Source organism: Manis pentadactyla, chromosome 2, assembly GCF_030020395.1.
Source record: "Manis pentadactyla isolate mManPen7 chromosome 2, mManPen7.hap1, whole genome shotgun sequence".
In the NCBI taxonomy this organism is placed as follows: domain Eukaryota; kingdom Metazoa; phylum Chordata; class Mammalia; order Pholidota; family Manidae; genus Manis; species Manis pentadactyla.
Genome location: NC_080020.1, coordinates 114,278,289 through 114,298,188, shown reverse-complemented (window position 1 = coordinate 114,298,188; position 19,900 = coordinate 114,278,289). Strand labels below are relative to the sequence as shown.

Genomic DNA, 19,900 nt, shown 5'->3' with positions numbered 1-19,900 from the left:
AAGTAGGAAATACTTTATTAAATCAGTACTTTGATGTTAGGGTAATTAATAAAAATTAAATTCATTAGCTTCTAAATTCTAAATAGGTAAAGATATTCAGCTAAAATTATGGTCTTAAGTGTGCAAAAATGTCAGTCTTTCCTTCCTAAATCAATAGAGATTTTAAATTCATTTTAAATGAATGTTAAAAAATGTTAGATCAAAGTAAATTCAGAACTAAATAAGTATAATTAAATAATAACTAATAAGATGCTAAAAGACAATATGAAAGTAGAGGTTCTTTCATCTAATGAATATCTACTGAATGTCTATTAGATACAAGGTGCTGCTCTAGGTATTGAACATACCAGTGAACAAAAAACCAACTGCCCTAATTTAAATTTAAAGGAAAACTGTAGTCCTTGCAATGTCGGTAGATTAAATATTTTCATAATTATGTTTTAGATATGTTCTGTTCTTTGAACGTATCTTTAGATACGTTTGGACCACATTTGGACCACATTCATTTCCGTCTCATACATATACTATACAAAACTTCAACTTTTGTACCACCTGGGCATTCTGAGATTGCTTGGGACACTTACTCGTGATCAGGTACTACCCTGGACCAGATCCCCAGAACTGTGCAAGTGCCCGGGAGCGGGGCTACAACTGCTCCGGAGGAGCTCTTCTCTGAGGTGCTTTGCTGAAACACTCTCCAAACCAACTGCCTCTAATGCTGCAGGGCCTATTTTAAGGTAGGGCCCTCCAAATATATCCTGAAATTTTGATGACTATTAAGTTGTCAACCATCAATAATATGGGGGCACTTTTATTTGGGGATAGGGGTGGTCACGAAGACTACTAGCATTAGTGGGCAAGGGCCAGGGAGGCTAAATGAGTCCCTCAATGGGATGAATTTTTCCCATGAAGAAACGTCCCCCACAAAAAGGCCAATATCACCTGCCCACTGAGAGATATTGAACTACTGTCATGTGGGACAGAAACTTCATTTACTTTTTATTTTTTTATTTTGGCATCATCAGAAACTTCATTTTAAGTCTGTATTTTTTCTATTAGAAAACAAGTCAGGTAATTTTAGTGTCATATTTTATTAAATATCTACATGCCATAAAACTTACTTCACTGAAAACTACCCAAGAAAGTATAAAATCACTTAACTGATTTCTACACCTTAGTTTGAATGGGAAACTCTTATAATCAAATAGAAGATATCTAATAAGTACTTACTGCAGTAGCTATTATACTAAACAGTTTCGAGAACAAGAGGAAAATCTGTAACTAAAGATTGTCTTGTATCCTGTTCACAGATTTCTTCTAAATGTGTATTTAAAAAATAAATTACATAATTATTCAGACCTGTTTGGCAATGGTAAGACTTCAGAACATTAGTGAAGAAATCACATGTAAAAACAATCACTTTGATGCAATTAAATGCTATTTTTTTAAAAAGCCTCCTTTAGAGCAGTGGTTCTCAAACTTTAGCATGCATCAGAATTTCCTGGGGTGAAGCTTTATAAACTACAGATTGCTGGCCCACCTCCAGAGCTTCTGACAAGTTTCCACATGATGCTGATGCTGTTGCACAACACTTTGAGAACCACTACTTTAAGATACAGTCTCCAGAATTCAAACTAGTAAGCAGTGCCTATATGCTGCTGCTTTTTCTTACATATAAAATACACCACAACAATTATGGCACAGGCACTTTGTGCCTATCTCCTCCATGCTTCTTCCCTTCAGAAAATCCAGTAAGAAGTAGTGAAGAATACTATACCCAGAATGAGAATATGACCTATCATGAATGTATAAACAAATATCACAGTGAATTATCATACTTAAGACTCAGATTCACAAATTTCTTCATCAGGGCAGCAATAATATTCCACAAAACATATCTGACCATCTTCATTTCTAATCATATACTGCAATGAGAGGAATCCTCGGTTATCAGTCCGAATAGATACCTTACAAGACAGGACTAATGCCTTTGTAGAGGGTTTCAGTAAACAAATCTTGTATCTGTAGAAAAGTAAATAAAAAGCTGTTATTTGGATACACTTAAATCAGTGTTCATAACTCCAAGGACAAAAATTAGCCCAAAACTACCAAGTAGCAAATATAAGAATAAAATCAATTACCTGTGCAATTTGCTGTTTGTTTATTTACTTTTATTTCATTCACTATCACATCTCTAAATTCACAAGTAAACCAAGCACCCTACTATTTATTAATGTTACACTTCTATTTACAGATGAAAAGCTTTCTAAAAATTTTATTTAATAGAAATGTGGTATTTAATCACACCTTCATCACTAATGGCAATCTTTACATTAAGAACTGACCTGTTGACCTGGGTCTGATTACAATGAAATAATTCAATCAAATCAGAATCTTTGGGATAGTCAAGGTGGGAACTTCCTGCATTCCCAAAAGTAGATAACCTATGGCAGAAAAAGAGCACTCATTTACTCATTGGCCCAACAATAAACCATATTCATATCCAAATAAAACATTTCCTTAAGAAGCTCATTTTGGTGAGCGAAGCAGATATGTAAACAAGTGCTGACAATACACTGTAACAATTACCATAATAAAGATTCCTACAGGATGCTGTGGGAGTACAGAAGAACTAATAACCAATAAAGAGCTTTGAAAAAAAGCAGTCACAAAAGGAATCCAATTTGCTTCAATTTCATTACTTTAATTCCACCCTGTTATTCACTATTCCTGATACTCCTTTTCTGATATTGACCAGTGAAATAGGTGAAGGATAAAGAGGTACAAACTTCAAATTGTATATCAGTCACAGTGGCAGAAGTATAACACAGGGTATATAGCCAATAACAAAACACACATATATATACATATCATAGAGGAGAGAGAAATGACTAATAGAAGACTTTGATCTAAATCAACTAGGAGCCTGGGGTCCCATTCCCTATCTTTATGGCCACACCAAATAATTATGGCTTTTTTGTATGTCAGACTGCTCTTTGGCCTGTTTTATGGTTTTCCTTGCTTGGTAATATCAGCTGTTTGGATGCAGACAATTTATAAATGTTTTTATGTTTACTTAACCTTCAAAAACTTCCTGATCATTTGCTGTGGGGTTGACATGTTGATAAGTACCCTATGAGCACAGTGACAACACCCAGGTGCTAGTTTCCCCAGGATCCATCTTTTCTAACATAACTTTCTCTGAGACATTTTGTTCATGCCCAGCTATTATGATGGTTCCCAAATTAAATTTCCCATCTAGACTGATCTCCTGAGCTCTCTGTATATCCAACTACTCCTTACTTTCACAGACACCTCAAATTTAACATATCTAAAAAAAAAATTTCAACTCCCAGGTCCCCACCACCAAATCATTTCCCATACTGGAGATGAGAGAAACCTGATATATCCAGTCACCTATACTTATAGACAGCATATTTAGATGGGGATCTATTTAGATGGGGATCCTGTGAAATACAGTTGACCCCTGAACAATGTGGGGGTTAGGGGCACTGACACCCCCTGACATACTGTCAGATCCACATATAACTTCAACTCCCTAAAGACTTAACTATTAATAGCTTACTGCTGACCAGAAGCCTTACCAATAACAAATCTGATTAGTACATATTTTCTATGTTTTATGTATTACAGTGCATTCTTACAATAAAGCTAGAGAAAATGCCTTTTTTTTCAAATTACACCAATCTCCAAATAAATTTTCCAATATGTTATTGAAAAAACTCCACATGTAAATGGACCCGTGCAGTTCAAACTCACATTGTTTAGGGGTCAGCTGTACCCTGTTTAAATACCTGGAATTCATTTTGCTGCTGAAGTTGGGTTCCACTGATTTTTATTTTGGATAACATTTTACCCAATTTTGCAACAACTTTTTAACTACCTAGTGTTATGAAAAGGGCCTGCAGTTCTTCTAAACTAGATATAGAAAGAACAGCTTTTACCTCTCATTCCATATGTATTTAGCTCGTTTACTCTTTAATATTCTGAAATAATTCAAAGGAGAAAAATTTAAATTCTCCAAACTGATTCCAATCCTGAAATAAGATTTGCCATTCCATAATTTGTTGGGTCAAAATATCAGAAGCAGCTTATAGTTTTTGTTATTGTATTCCTACTGAAAATTGCCCTCTTAGGAAGTTTACTTCAACCTATCCTCCATAAGTACTCCTGTACTGATTGTCTATTGTACTAATATATATTATTTTGGTACGTAACAGCATGCAGTTTTGTTCCTTCCATGCTGTTTCATCTTATCTCTTCTTCACCTCGATTTTAAGCTGTTCCTTTCTATAGAGCTTAATGACTAGACATACTTAGTGAATGAACCACATATAGAAAACATCTGCTTCCTTTGCATCCTATACTAATTTGAAAGAAAAACCATATAGAGGCATACCTCATTCTATCACACTTTGCTTTACTGTCATTCACAGATAATTGCGTTTTTTTACAAATTGAAAGTTTGTGGCGACCCTGCATCAGGCAAATCTGTTGGTACCATTTCTCCTCCAACATTTGCTCACTTCATGTCTCTTTGTCACACTTTGGTAATACTCTTGTACAAGAGTTCAAACCTTTGCATTTTTACATTTCTTATAATGCTATGTGATCAGTGATTATGACTTACTGAAAGCTCAGATGATGGTTAGAAATTTTTAGCAATAAAGTATTTTTTAATTTAAGTATGGACTTTTTTTAGGCATACTTTTCATACTTAACAGACTACACTAATGTATAAACATAACTTTTGTATGACTGGAAAACCAAAAACTTCGTTTGACTTGCTTCATTGTAGTGCTCTCAAACTAAACCCACATTATCTCCAAGGTATGTCTGAAATACAAACATCTTTCCCCAAAATTTAAGGCCAGTTTTTCCTTATATGTAACCTGATCTACAACAGTTAGTACAATGCAAAGACCACTAGCTTATGAATTAGGAAACTGGGCTCCTCATCTAGAAATCAGCACTACCTATCAGCTTTCAGTAATGAGTTTGTCTTCCTGGTCTTAAGTTTCCTGACCTATTGAAGTATGAGATAAGAGTAAAAGCTCTCTGAAGTTCTCAAAATTCTAGGAACTGAAAAGATAAAAGTTCCACATCCTAAGCAAATGTGTAAGCAGGGAGATGGAATAGACTACATTAACTACCACTGTACTGTGTTCACATACCGGAAATAAGGCTTGTCAGGAGACATCGTGATCTGTAGGACCTCACTCGTCATATCCAATTCAGAAAATGCTTCACGGAGCCCCTCTGACTGCAGAATAATTTTATTAATAACATTGGTGCTGCAGAAATCAAAATCTAGAGTCTCCTCAGGCTCCTGAGTATTGATTTTACAGACTGTTACCACTCCTCCTTCTTCCAGAAATAGCATCAAAGGGTAACCATAACCCTGGTAACACATTCGAAGTGCAGTTAAAGTTCCTGCAAAGGAAATAAATCATACTTCAGGCTTAGCTTTACAGCTCTGGATTCAGCTTCTCCTCAAATGCTACAGAAAGCAACTCAAGAATATTTTATTCTGCCCAATTTCTAGCATTTATGTATCTCCTCATAAGGAGGGATCACATCTTCCCTGATGACAGGGGAGTGCAATTTAATAATTGCAAGAAAATTGGGAATCAAAAGAAAACAAAATATAACATGACTCTTTGAAATCATTTTCCAGCTTGCCAAACACACCTCAGAAATCGCTTATTGATTTTATATATATATACACAATTTCAGTATGGAAAACCTACATGGACCAATACTGCAAGTAACAGAATTGTTGTGAATAAGTATGTTATGTTCTTGCAGGTTGAATTTGAATAGTGGATTGCTTTGATAATGTCAGTGTATTCTCTGTAAAGATCTTCCCAGTCTTTTCTATTGGGAGATATTCTTTGCATTTCCTCAACTTTTTATAACAAATTGGAAGAAAAAGAAAGGGTGGTTAATGGTGGAAACTATTATTGTTATTATATCATTATTATTATAATGATAATAAAATGGTTCACCTGGCATTGGATTTGATCCAAAAATAGATAAACAGTCTAAAAGGACAGTTAAATTAATTCGAAAAGTAACAGACTCTTCCTGAACTGTAAACTCTTGAAATATTCCGGCCTAGAAAAAAAAGTAAACATGAAAATGTATAAAAAACAATGAAAATTTACATATAGGGTTCTAGATTTTACTTTTTATACTTTAACATATGCTAACTCCATGATAATTTCTGATTATGCTTCAAAACATCTTGTTTTTTCAACTACTATCCACTAGAATACTGCTACTCAATAGTTAAAGGTGTAACAGTAATTTAGGTCCCCATGCAAAACTTTATGAAGAGTCCTTTATCTAGCTTTTTGAATCGAAACTATCCCCTATGTGACTCTCCTTTGCCTCTTTTTTGTGCCCATCAGTATGGCAAAGGTCACTTGGAAAATAGCCAAACAATTTGATAATGCACAAGTGATAAAAGTTGTCAATTTGTTTAAGGATAGGAGCCTTGTCTTATTTATCCCTCTCTATACCTGAGAGCCTACCGTGCACTTGGGTGTTCAAAAAAATGCTGAATTAGATCTGAAATCCTATCCGAACCACCCAAATATTACTTTGTAAGAACAAACATATTATAGCTGATAAACGAAAAAAATATTATTTAGTAACATGGAAGTAATGATAAAAGAGCATATATTCTGAAAACAAATGTTCTGGGTACTCATCCCAACTCAGGTCACTTGCCAGTTGTGGGATTACTGGCAAATCATTTAAATGGTGCCTCAGTTTCTACATATGTAAAATAGGAATAATAACAGAACCTACTTCATAGAACTATTGTGAGGATTAAATGCATTAAACATATAAAACACTCAGAAGAGTGCCTGGCCTATAGTGTAGCTTAATACATTTCAGACATATTATTATTAACCATTATGTAAAACAAGTAGGGACAAGAATTTGTTACCAGGAGAGAAGAGAACTCAAATGATGGCATTTTGTTTTCTTCAATGATGTCTATTGAGAACTTTGGAATTCATACTGGAAGAACATCATATGTCACAGACTTAATGGTGTCTACTTACATACCTGAATAAAAGCATTTGCTTGCACACACTTTGCATTTTCTACCGTAACCTTGATTCCATTTTTAGTAGCGAAACATGTAGCATGTTCTCGGAAGTGAATAGCCTTCAAGATAGTGGAGAGATTCCTAACGTTGTCAAGGCTGGCCACTAAGCTGTAATCATTCTCATCTTGGATCCGTTGGGTTAGGAGAGGCATCTTCCACAGCACATTCGGCCCCAAGCGATGCGCCTGGTATCAACACTTGCTCACGTGACACCTGATGAGGTTCGACAATAAAACTCCGCACCAATGCTGGCGCGGCCCACGATCTCAACCTACGAGGAGAGCGGGAAAGGCCTGGGCGTTGAACTCAGTCAAACACGGATTGAATTCCACCTCTGTCACTTAACTCTTTGGAACTCCGGGGAAAATTACTTTGAAGCTGCGGTTTTCTCGTTTTTAGCAAAGGGACAATAAGAAATGGAAAGTTGAACAACGAAAAGGCAACTAACACGGTAGGTCCTCTTGGGGCCAGTTTCGCTCCGCCAAACCAAGGCTACGTATCCCCGCAGTTTTGAGCCGTCCTTGCCTCTAACAGAACAGGCGGTCCCCCGAGCTTTCCAGAGTACAGACAACCCCGTTCCCCAGGGGCGGCATCTGTTTCCTGGGGCGCGGGAACCCTACCTTTGCGATGGGGTCCGCACACCGGAGAGCCTTTCCCAGCTTCGTCACTGGGGAAAGCGGCGATGTCTCCCGGGAAGTTGGGGAGGAAGGGCAGCGGCTCCCGCCACTCTTTTCAGACCCGTCAGCCACCTCGGGCACCGTTACCACAGAGAGAGACGAGGCCTAGAGAGCTCAGTGGGCTATGGGCTGTACAAGAGACCGGAAAGAGGGCATCATGGAGCTGGAGGAGAACCACCGAGCCGAGCTACGGTACCATAGAGACCGGAAGGGGGAGTGGAACGGCAAAGCCGGAAGGAAAACCGAGAACCGAGGCGGTGAGGCAAGATGGCAGCGACCAAGAGGAAACGGCGTGGAGGCTTGGCGATACAGGCGAAGAAACCAAAAAGAGACAAAAAAGATGCCAGGACGGCAGCTAAGCAGAGCGACATGGCAGAGGAGTTGGAGCAAGAAGAGAGAAACCGTATCCCAGGCCCCGTTTGCAAGGTAGAGACGGCTACCCTCGCATGGCTGCGGCCGCCGCCCCGCGCGCCTACCTGATTACAGCTTTAATGATTTCGGAGTTGCTTGGGTGGAGAGGGAAGGGAGCTCGGTGTCAGCTGGCCTCTGGGTCTGTCTGGCCACCACGTTCCCATCCAATCCTCCAGCACGTGCCCGTTCTGCTGGAGAGCGGGCCGGCTGAGCGACTGGGCCGGCTTCAGACTGCTTCCCTGGCTCACGATCGTCTTGCAGGGTACCCAGTCAGCGTCCGCCTTCTAGTTACTAATTTTTTTTGGAGGGTAGTACTTTCCTTTAAGTTATTTCTCACTACTGAGTATGTTTCTCCCAATGATTGTGCCATGGTCCGCTAATGTCACTCAGATTCTGAAACTTGTTAGGCGTTTCTTTGAAAAGTTGTTGTCCTTGGGACAGTGACTTCGACTTGATCAGGTGTTTAACTCTCAAAGGATGATGAAAGCTAGACTAGATAGAGTGACCTTTTCTTGTATTTAACAAACTTTTAACGTGCCAGACACTATACAAAGTTAGATTTCCTCTGACTTTGGGATTGCAAAACTACACTGTGATCTCTTCCTCCTTAAATGTTGGAGTTTAGAAGGAAACTAAGAATTCATGTTAAGTCGATGGTGGTATTCAAAAGAAGGTGAACACAAGTTGTTGGACCTAACTTTCATTCAACTGAGAGCTCCTTAAGCTAGATTAAATACTGCGGAGACAAGGATGGCCTTTGATTTATTAATTACTGTGTCCCTGGTGCGGACCTCCCCTCTCCCCAACGTATGCTTAGCTTAGTATTTATTCACCACGTAGTAGGTGATAAATAGGCAACCTTTTGTGGTGTAGTGGCAAGCACTAGGAAGGGAGTTAGCTCTGAGGGATGAAAGGTGAGTTTAATTTCTAGCCCTTCTGTTAATTAACAGCGGTATTTTGAGCTCTTTTCCCATCTGCACATTAAGAGAAGAAATTATTTACTTTTTGTGGAGAATAAGCTGACCTTCTGGAAGATTTTTCGATAAATGTTAATACTCTCATTCTTCCCTTTTTAGAAGCTAAAAAGAAATATAATAGTATCTATGACCTGAGTCAAGATAAGAGAAACTCTGTGTAACTGCGAAAGATAGAGAATGCTTTTACCCCACTAAGGAATTAGCCTTTGAGCTGAATCCCAAGGGAAGGGCACAGTTCTGATATTCAAAAGTGAGAGAGAACAATGCAAGGGAGAGGACAGAACTAATTAAAGGTGGTTTTGAAGTGTTGAATGCTGAAAATCTAAAAAGTAGAGCCAGATTGGCTAAAGTGTAGGGTTGATTTGGGACAATAATGACGTAAAAATATAAACATCTTAGAATCCATTGTTAAAGCTGTCATTTTGGTCTTTGTTTAGAAAACCCCGTGAATTTAAGGATGTGATGGGAGTAGTGCTTTAGAAAGCTCGAACTTGCTAGCCTGCCATATCTATTGGAGGAGCCCTTGTCTGGGAAGGCTAGCAGCAGTTTAGGAGGTTTAAGATGGTAAGGATCTGAACAAGGGCACGGTGAATAGGAAAAGTAAGTTGTAACAAAGAGAAATTGACAGCATTGAGTAGTGCTTATGATGGCAGAATAAGGGCAAATGGAAGATTCAGAGCCTGGTGGATGGTAATGATGATGACATCATCAGAAAAATAATAGTAAGAAAATTTACTGGACTTAAGGTTTAGCATTCGAGAATTGAATTTGAAGTGTTAAGTTAAATACTTGGATTATTAGGACTGGAGAGTTCCTTACCTTTCTATAGAGTTGCCAGTTGGTCCGTTGGGAATGATTATGAGAACTCTGTCCTTGAGAGACCAGAAATAAAAAGAGGCCTGAGAAAGAATCTTTATCAGGAGGAGGATTGAAGAAGAAAAACCAAAAAGGAAGTCAGTCAGTGAGTATTTCTGGTGGTGCCATCGCCAGTGAACGCTACTGAGAGATTGAGTTCAAGGGCTAAGGACTGTTTTGCTTGCTACCGGAAGCTTTTTATGAATATTGTGCTTCTCTACTTACTTTATATAGAGGGAGTTAACTTGTTCATAGGCTGTGTTACTTCATAAGAACCAGGAGCCATCTTTAGTTTGTTGTTGCTTTACGTAAGGAATTTAATTTGTCTATGGCATAAAATAAATTGGGGACTTATAAAAGTTTTCTTTCTTGCCTCATCACATGGTGCTTGGCCACTTTTGGCCTATGTGACAGACGTGTTGTAGTTATCTAAGTAAGGATGTCGAGCCTTTATTCGTTTGTTGGTTTGTTGACTATCTTCCCAAATAAGACCAGTGTCTGGCTCCTGGTAGGAACCTACTAAATGTTAGGTTAATATTAAGGTCTTTTGTGCAAGGAATAGGGAATGAGGAGTCCACTCTGATTTCAGGAGTGGGAAGAGTTCTGTGTATAGTAAAACATTTCAGTTCCATGAATTACATGGAGAAAGGGGCAGAGTTACAGGTGTAGTCTTGATGTATTAGAGGATGATGGGATACTTAAAAAGCTGGATACTTTTATGTCTTTTTTTTGTTGAAATACAGTTGATATATAATAGTATATTGGTTTCAGATGGACAACATAGTGACTTGACAATTGTGTGCAATACTAAGCTCTCATCATGATGAGTGTAGTTACCATCTGTCAACATTCAAAGCAATTGTAATATTATTGATTATATTCTCTATGCTATACTTTTCATCCCCATGACTAATTTATTTTATAATTGGAATTTTGTACTTCTTTTTCCCCTTCACTTTATGTCATCCATCCTCTCTCACCTGTGGTAACTGTCAGTTTATGACTCTGTGTTTATGAGTTTTGTTTTTTATATCTCACATGTAAGTGAAATCATGTATTTGTCTTTCTCTGATTCACTCAGCATAATACACTCTAGGTTCATTCATGTTGTAAATGGCAAGATTTCATTCTTTTTTATGACTGAGTGTTTTCCATTGTAGACATTTAATATTAAAAAAAAAAAGATAGGTTCAGTATGAGATTTAAAAATCTTTTAACATTTTCTTTTTCTTTAGGGCAAGTGGAAAAATAAGGAACGAATTCTCATCTTTTCTTCCAGAGGAATAAATTTCAGAACAAGACATTTGATGCAAGACTTAAGAATGCTAATGCCTCATTCTAAAGCAGGTGCCTTTATATCATATATGTTAAAAAATTTATATTTATGAACTGTTTATATATTTCCAGTGCAAATCGTATTTCATTTAATCTTCTCAGGTAAAGAACTGTGATGCCTCCGAAGTTTATCTTTTCAGTGCCAAGATTTTTCCAGTTAATGTTTTGTTAGAAATTCTTTGCAAAATTTATTATTCTCTTTACTTTCTTAAACAGATATCCTCATATATCAAAACATTTCTTGAAGGTTCAGGAATGTCTTTATTGTAGTGCTCTCAGAGGCTGTGAACTGGTTTGTCCTTAATGATTCAGGACTGCTGTGTATTACTTTCTGCATTAAAAAAAAAAAGTTCTCATTTAAAAAACTAATGCACTGGAGTAGGCCTTGAAGTACCTTTAAACCAGGGCTCAGTCTACTTCTAAACACCAGGCTCCTTTTAGCAGTGAGGGGTCTTTCAGGCTAGTGAAGACTGTCTATTTTTAGGTTTAGAACTGTGGCAGTGCCGTCATGCAGCTGTTTTTTATGCCTGTGTTGGGAGGTGCTTTTGGTTTTAATTCTAGGTAGTAACTTTGTTCTTTAGACCAGTGTTTTTCAAACTGGGGTCTGCGGTTTTATCTTCAGATTGCTGAAACTAGTAAGATAAATTTTGATTTGTATCTTTTTTTCCTATGATAATATAAAACCAATCTTTTTTTTTTTAAAGTTTTTTTTTGGCATCTGTAATTCAAAATTGAAAATAGTTTTGCTCAATTCAAATTTAAGTGTGAGTATTCCTTAAACTGAAGGCCTAGAACAATCTTCGGTCTGTGAGAATGTTCCATTTGTGAAAGAGATTCATAGAATACATGAAGTCTGAGAAACAGTGCTTAGATCATACTTTATAATTCAAGACTGTTTTGTAACCACTAATTTTTGCATTTAAAAACAAAACGTGTTTTCAGGTCTAATCATTTAGAAAATTAGCATCTCATTTAAACTGAGGATTATAAAAACATTTAAAATAATTTTATGGAAAGTGTGTGATTTGACTGAAGTAGCTTTGAAAGCTTTTGTTAACCTGCTTTTTCTTTTTTTCTTTTTATAGATACTAAAATGGATCGTAAAGATAAGTTATTTGTGATTAATGAGGTAATTTTATAAAGTAAAATATTCTAGGAACACTACATATATAAGAGCAAAATATTTTGGAACACTAATGATGATTTACTGAAAAAATAAGTCAATTATTCAGTGACTTTTAAATTTGTAAAAAATATTCCAACAAATTTTATTAACTTCAATAATCTGCTTTCTAAATTTTGATAATACTTATAAAAGTAATTTTACAGTTTAGTACTTCAGTGCATAGTTTTTCTTGATCATTCTTTTATTTGTGTTGTTTCAACAAGCATACTGAAATTTCCTGAAGTCTGGAACTGTATTTCATCTTTTTTCTCAGTATGTTTAGTACAATGCTATATTCATAGTAGGTACTCATAAAAATTACCAACATGTATAAAGTAAAATTAAAAACTCACTAAATATTTTAAAACCTCACATTGTAAAAGTGTTGTGCCCGTGTTAAAAGTGATACATGTGGTGTTTACTTACAAACTAGTAATAGCTTAAATTTGCAAAATACTGTTGAAGATACTAAACTTGTATTTTAAATTTTTTAAAGCTTAAAAGAATTAAGGTAATTCACTTTAGCTATTAGAGAGGCCTCTTTTATCCATTTAATACAAGTTTTTGAGTCTCTGCTATATGTGACATTATTCTACATGTTGTGGAAATAGTGTTTTACCAGACAATGCCCCTGTCGTCATGGAGCTTACATTATAAGCAGGGAGACAGGCCATATACAAGTATTACAATTTCAAATGAAGATAGGAGACATACAATAGGATAGGGTTTCTAGGAACTGAAGTTTGATGGGGAAACAGCCAATATAATATTGTCTTTATTCTAAGATCAGTAAGAAACAAAAGTATTGTACCTATGAATTTAAGTTATTAAGTTGAAAGCATCAAGTAGTTTAAAGCATATGAATATGTTAGTTTATGAATATTATAGTAATAAAGGACTTCGTTCCTATATTGCTCTGATGTATTTCTAAAGTGTGACTTTGTAAACTTTCAAGATGTTGAAGTTTAATTCAACTTGAAATAGGTTTTGGGTATTTCTGCCTTTTACCAGTTTCTTAGAGATTTCACAGAACCAGTTCACAGGAATAATAGTACAGATGAGGAAGTAAAAACTTAAACTTAAATTTCTTGGGCTTAAAATAAAAAAGCCAAAGAACTAAAAATCAAAGTTAGCATTATAAAGGATGTCTTTGGTTTTATAAGGTTTATTTTTCCCTAAAACTGGTGAGGCTAATTGTAGTGTGTTTTATCCCTAGGGCATCTGTTATCAGTATTTGTAGTTTGTACACAGGACTATGGTTAGAAGAGGTTCTCAGTAATCAGAAATGAGTCCAGGTACTTTAAACAGCTAGGCCAAAAAGAGTGGATACTTCCACCAAAGAGGTGGGCAGAGTGTCTACTTTACCTTGGATAGAATACCTAAGAACTGTAAATGTTTCTGCAAAGAAGTTTACCTAGATTTAGACCTTCATAGCCTGTTAACCTGCTTAAGTATCTTTGGAGGTATCTAGATACTAATTACATTGAATTGCATTAGTTCTCATTTTTATTATCTGCTTCATTTTTGTATACTTTGCTTTATTTAGGTTTGTGAAATGAAAAACTGCAATAAATGTATCTACTTTGAAGCTAAGAAGAAACAAGATCTCTATATGTGGTAAGGAATATATTAAGTAAGGTTTGAGTGGAACTCAATTCTTTTAAATGGATTTGTTTTTGTACCTCTCAGGCTTTTATGTAAAAAGACAGGGCCAGGGGAGAAAGCAAACTAATTTGATTTCACAAAAGTTCAAACCTTTAAAGAAAATTAAATATATGAATATTGTGAGCACATTATGGTGTCTTTTAAACTGTGAATGGACAGTATTATTTACCATGTTCTAATTCTAATGAGTTGAAGAAAACTTCATTGTTTTTCAGGCTCTCAAATTCACCTCATGGACCATCTGCTAAATTCCTTGTTCAGAATAGTAAGTTGACTCAATTTAAAATTTTTTATGAGAAAATTGAAAATAATCTTTGGGATAGTTGTGCCAAAGTTATAATTTTTTTTGTTGCAATTTTTCTAGTTCATACCCTAGCTGAACTAAAGATGACTGGAAACTGTTTGAAAGGTTCCCGGCCCCTTTTATCTTTTGACCCTGTAAGTTTCTCAGCGTACGAAGTCTAAATTTACTCTGCATTGTTGTTTTTTTAGTGGATATAGTTGTATATAGTTAACATAAAAGACACACAAACACAATTTTAAAAAAACCACTCTGCTGTGGTCAAATATGTTCACTTTATTTTTATAGGTTTTTGATGAGTTGCCGCATTATGCTTTGTTAAAAGAACTCTTGATTCAGGTAAGTATTTTTTCCAGAAAATATTTTTAGTAATGTGTCTTTCTTTGGACTTTTTAACTTATACATGATACGTCATAGAATAAGAAACTAAAATACCTTTTGTTTTACTAGATCTTCAGTACACCACGATATCATCCCAAAAGCCAGCCATTTGTGGACCATGTGTTTACTTTCACCATTTTGGATAATAGGATATGGTTTCGGAACTTCCAGGTTAGATTTTATTATATTTCGAAATAAATTGGGATATACAGTGTTTTGTGTATATTGCAGATGCAAATAATAAATCCTTTTGATTTAAATAGCTTTCTTATCCTCCACAGACTTGCAGTAAGTAACTACTCATACCACATCTCTTAAAATACTTTGTGATCTCTGCCTTCTTCTTTTCATGGCTGTCAGCTGATACGGAGTATGGTTTTTCTAAAAAGCCACCATATATTCAGTAAAATACAAGTTTCTTTCCCAAGAGGTTAGAATTACCTGGGTGTGTTAAGACTTAGAAAAAATAAAACCCTTGTAGAGGACAATGAGAACTATTAGATGAGTCACAGATGACTTGTTCAGGAGGAGAGGTGATTCTGGAAATCCTGAAGCAAGAGTTTGGTAGGATAAGTCTGCAGAGAGGTGGAGAGGAGAGATGGAAGAGAACAGCAAGACAAAATTTCAGGCAGCATATGAAGTGATGTGGGCTTTTTTCTGAATGTGCTATATTGGATTCCTTACAGTTGAGTTAAACATACCTGCTTCTTAATCTCTGAGGACAGATATACCTGAATCAACAATATTAATATTTACAGTTCAGAAGTTCCCTTTCAATTCCACAGTTGGTAGCCATAAAATAAATTTGGCCATGTATCTTTTTACATAACTTTCCAATCTAGTTTGAATTAGATTCATAAAAACAAGGGGCTGATTTAAATGTTAAAAGGTTTCCCATAGTGTGCTTTAATACAATTTGTTATGGTGACTGTCATTTTCAAAATTCATTTAACCAGTTTTTCAAGAATATCTGCATTATGAGAAGATTTAGACCAAATCGAAATTACTCAATTTTCAAAGACTGTGCTTGAAAAAATGTATTTTCCCATGACAACTGTCTGTAACTAGTAATATATTTTAGAAAATATTGATGATTTGGCAATTGGTAGGTCTACCTTAATTTGATTGTCAGTTCCTTTAAACACATTTGTAGTGAGGTTATAGACAGTGTACCTTTTGGGAACAGTATATCCAACCAAAATGAAATGTTTCCTTTTTATTAAAGATTATAGAAGAAGATGCTGCTCTCGTAGAAATAGGGCCTCGTTTTGTCTTGAATCTCATAAAAATTTTCCAGGGAAGTTTTGGAGGACCAACTTTATATGAAAATCCTCACTACCAGTCACCAAACATGGTAAGCTGTTTTTGTTGTTCATTGGTCCTGTCCTCAGTGTCCCAGAACTCTGGCCAAAATAATTCTCTCAAGTAGTCACTCTTCTATTAACTATGAAACTGAATTTGATTTTTGCTGTATATGGCCTTACCAATTGCTTTTTTTTAATGACACAGGGTGAAAGGAAATAGTGTTTGTAACTGAATGTCCCTGACATATATAAAATGTTAATTTTTATTTCAAAAGCATCTTAATTTTTTTGTTTTTAGCATCGGCGTGTCATACGATCTATCACAGCTGCAAAATACAGAGAGAAACAGCAAGTGAAAGATGTGCAGAAAATGAAAAAGAAAGAACCAAAGACTGTTCTTCCACATGATCCCACTGCAGATGTTTTTCTTGTACCAGCTGAGGAAAAACCTATAGAAATACAGTGGGTAAAACCAGAGCCAAAAGTTGATTTGAAAGCAAGAAAGAAAAGGGTATATAAAAGGCAAAGAAAAATGAAACAGAAGATGAACAGTGGGAAGGCAAAATGAATCAATGGATAACTAGATATTTTTCCTGGTATTTTGTATTTATTTTGTATTCAGTGTATAAATACTTCTGTTATCCAGGGCTGTATATCTAGTGTGGCATTTAAGAGAAAAAAAAAATTAAAAATCTTAACAGCTTCACTGTGTTTTTCTAAATAAAATAACAACTCATCAGTTAATTTGTTTTTCTTTTCAAAGTGTGTTTGGTAAAACTAAACATTTAGTGTTCTTAGGAGTTAGGCCAGCTCTCTTGGATTAAAATTTTCGTTTTAGCAAAGATGAAATTCGGGTATATTGAGTCATTATTACTTAAACCATTAGGCACTTTGAGAACATAGTTTTGGATGGTAAAGTGGGGATCGACTGGTAGAAAGGAGAGTGTCTTACTAAAGTGTGAGTCCCCGAGTCACTCACTCACCAATGAGTGAGCCCTTGGATTTTGTTTTCTTACGTTGAAAAAGAGTCCAATAAAAATTATTAGGTTTTGAGTGTCAATTGAGTTAGTACATGTTGAAAGTATTTTGTAGATTACAAATTTAGAAGCAGTGGGTATAATTACATAATTAAAATGGTAAAAGGTAAAATGGAACAGGTAGAGGACACTAGAACACTTGAATTTCTCCCCTTAAGAGAACCGTTTATTGGAAGCAAAGACAGCACTGGGTTTATCATTCTGGAGGTAGATTAATAGCAGGGAAAGAAGATTTTGGGTGCCAGTGTTGGAGAGGTGGTTTGCTACTGAGGAAATGGGCACATACACATGAACTATACACACAAAATTGGGTCATGCATGTGTTTTGTCACCCACTTACTTCATGTTAATTATTTCCCCATGTCTCTGTTTACAATATGACAAATAATTGCACAGTATTCCACTGTACCACAGCTGTATAGTTTCTTAATGTTGAATATTTAAGTCAGTTTTTTCTGATAAAAGTGCTTGCACCAACGTTTCTATGCATAATTGTGTACACCTGTGGTTTCCTTATTATAGGTGGAACTTAGGTCAAAAGTTAGAAGCATTAGGACATTTTGATTTTTCCCCTAAATATTGTACCTTGCCAGAGGTTAGAGTGTTCAATTTCTTGTACTCTTGCCAATGGTGACAATCATTGTCTACTTGACTGATAAAAACATGAATACTTTCCTTTGGCTAGGTATTGGTTTTTCTTTTGTGACTAGTACTGTTTTTGTGTAGTAGTTAATCTTTACGTTTGTAAGAACTCTTACATAGTAATCTAGTCATCTTCCCTAGTTTGTCACTTGAATTTTTAATTTTATGTCTTTATTTTAAATGCAGGCAGAATGATCAATTTTCTTTCATTTATATCCTTAATTTTCTGCTAAGAGAGGTCTTGAGTGTATATTGGGCTATTTTGTCTTGTAATAGTCTATATTAGGCTACTTGCCTTGAAATCTAAATTGCGCAATTAGGTCAGAGGTCTACTTGAAATACTTGTGTGCGGCTAATGAAGGCCAAATTTGGTTCAGTGCAGAAGAATAAAAAAGCCTTTAGACAATTGAATATAGATAGCCTTGGGTGAAAAGAGCTGTGTTTAGGATTTGTTTTTAAACACTTCTCAACAAGTTAATTATGGATTATTAACATACATGGATCAACAAGCTATGAGTTTACGTGAAGACCTGAGATTTTAATACTTTTTGATGTGTATTGTCGTTTTAGTGGAATTGCCATTTAACAATTTTAATTATCAGTTTCCACACATAGATGTTTTCCTGTCCCAAATTACTTCCCTTTCCCAGTCACTTATATGGATACCCCATTTGAATGAATTCCTCATTTTCCAAGTCCATGTGCATTTAGAAATCAGCTTGTTTAAAAGAGATGTTCCTTTAGACTGAAGTTTATATACAGTTTAATTGTCTTGAAAGTTCTATGTAATCTTACAAGTAAAAATATATCCCTCTTCGCTCAACAGGAAAAAGGCAAGTGACTCAAATTGTAAGCAAAACTAGATGGAAGAAGAAAAACGTCCTTTGTCACTTTTGTCCCTTCACGCCCAATTCCATTCTCAGAGGAGGAAAGGTCCCATATTTTGCTCCACTCAAAACTGATTTCCCTATCCATTATCAATTTACAACTAAGGCTGTAGAGTGTCTTCTTTCTTTGGAAAAGAGGTAGGTGTATGAATTTTGAGTAGCAAGTTGTTTGGGCAATGGTGTGTGTAAAAATTTGATGAAGTTTAGAGTTGGTTTTGTTTCGACTGTTCAGGGGGCAGGCTATTAGGAAGAAAGGAACATCCTTTAAGTACCCTCAATCCTATGCAATAGAAGCTAGCAACAGAGCCAAGCCTCTCAACCATGCATGGCTGACAAACTCCACCTAACAACGAGTATATGTGAACATCCCACATTACAGTGAAGTATATTGGGGTACTGATCTTTCAATGACAGGATATTATTTGGACACCTAATTGGGAAAGTTGTACAGATCTTCCATCCTGTAATACACTGTATCAATTAGATCAACCAAAACCTATCCCTTACCTGCATTCTCAACCTAAAGTTATCTTGCAAAAGTAGGATTAGAGACCAGAAAGTGAGAATTAGAGTGATGAATGGGTCAGCACAATTTCATCCATATTGGTGGTAAAACATTTTAGTATGTTATTTTAAAGTGTGTTGATACTTCCCTCTTAACCTGATTTCAGTTTGTCATCTTATTTACTATTGTTTCTCATGCATATTGGCCAGGATTATTAGAGATCTCATTAAGTGGCAGCTGAAGCGTACTGAAAAGAGTTTTAAAAACCTTGGTACTCAGTCCCACGAAATCCTGGCATTGATTAATTGGGGAAGTTTTGAGCAAACCACTTGACTACTTCGAGCCTGCGTTGCCTCATCTGTAACAACTGGACTCAATTGAGAAATTATCAGAACCTCAAGATGTTTTCCCGACTCTTTTCCCATCAGACTCCCATCTCACTTCCGTTTCAGCCCTTACATCGGCTGCCCATTCGGGGCCCCTTACACTGACGACCGTCTGTGCCCATCACAATGACTCCCACTAAGGCCCCGCCTCCTAACTGCCGTGGCCCCGCCTCTCACCCCTCTGCGGCCCCTTCTCCTTCCCGCCGCGGCTCCGCCTCCCACCGGCCG

The 19,900-nt window shown here is 36.1% G+C and overlaps 2 protein-coding genes across 2 annotated transcripts; one reads left to right on the top strand and one right to left on the bottom strand.

Moving 5' to 3' along the window:
* Positions 1-1,075: 1,075 nt before the first annotated feature.
* RAD1 (RAD1 checkpoint DNA exonuclease) lies at positions 1,076-7,959 on the bottom strand. Its single transcript, XM_036884913.2, has 6 exons — positions 7,765-7,959; positions 7,102-7,415; positions 6,030-6,138; positions 5,196-5,454; positions 2,346-2,444; positions 1,076-2,022 (listed from the first exon to the last, which is right to left on the bottom strand). The coding sequence occupies exons 2-6, from the start codon at positions 7,294-7,296 to the stop codon at positions 1,839-1,841; spliced, it is 846 nt and encodes a 281-aa protein (XP_036740808.1). The 5' UTR covers positions 7,297-7,415; positions 7,765-7,959; the 3' UTR covers positions 1,076-1,838.
* BRIX1 (biogenesis of ribosomes BRX1) lies at positions 7,952-16,959 on the top strand. The gene is made up of 10 exons (XM_036884911.2): positions 7,952-8,247; positions 11,300-11,411; positions 12,485-12,528; positions 14,111-14,181; positions 14,445-14,494; positions 14,594-14,667; positions 14,819-14,869; positions 14,981-15,082; positions 16,137-16,265; positions 16,514-16,959. The coding sequence occupies exons 1-10, from the start codon at positions 8,089-8,091 to the stop codon at positions 16,781-16,783; spliced, it is 1,062 nt and encodes a 353-aa protein (XP_036740806.1). The 5' UTR covers positions 7,952-8,088; the 3' UTR covers positions 16,784-16,959.
* The last annotated feature ends 2,941 nt before the right edge of the window (positions 16,960-19,900 follow it).

What these genes read in the sequence shown, in the direction of transcription:
- BRIX1 (XM_036884911.2), top strand. Translation starts at nt 8,089, where the DNA reads ATGGCAGCGACCAAGAGGAAACGGCGTGGAGGCTTGGCGATACAGGCG. An exon ending in AAACAAGATCTCTATATGTG is followed by an intron (nt 14,182 to 14,444) that starts GTAAGGAATATA and finishes ATTGTTTTTCAG; the next exon opens with GCTCTCAAATTCACCTCATG. An exon ending in TATGGTTTCGGAACTTCCAG is followed by an intron (nt 15,083 to 16,136) that starts GTTAGATTTTAT and finishes TTTTTATTAAAG; the next exon opens with ATTATAGAAGAAGATGCTGC.
- RAD1 (XM_036884913.2), bottom strand. Translation starts at nt 7,296, where the DNA reads ATGCCTCTCCTAACCCAACGGATCCAAGATGAGAATGATTACAGCTTA. An exon ending in TGGATCAAATCCAATGCCAG is followed by an intron (nt 5,455 to 6,029) that starts GTGAACCATTTT and finishes TTTCCTTTGCAG; the next exon opens with GAACTTTAACTGCACTTCGA. An exon ending in AATCAGACCCAGGTCAACAG is followed by an intron (nt 2,023 to 2,345) that starts GTCAGTTCTTAA and finishes ACTTTTCTACAG; the next exon opens with ATACAAGATTTGTTTACTGA.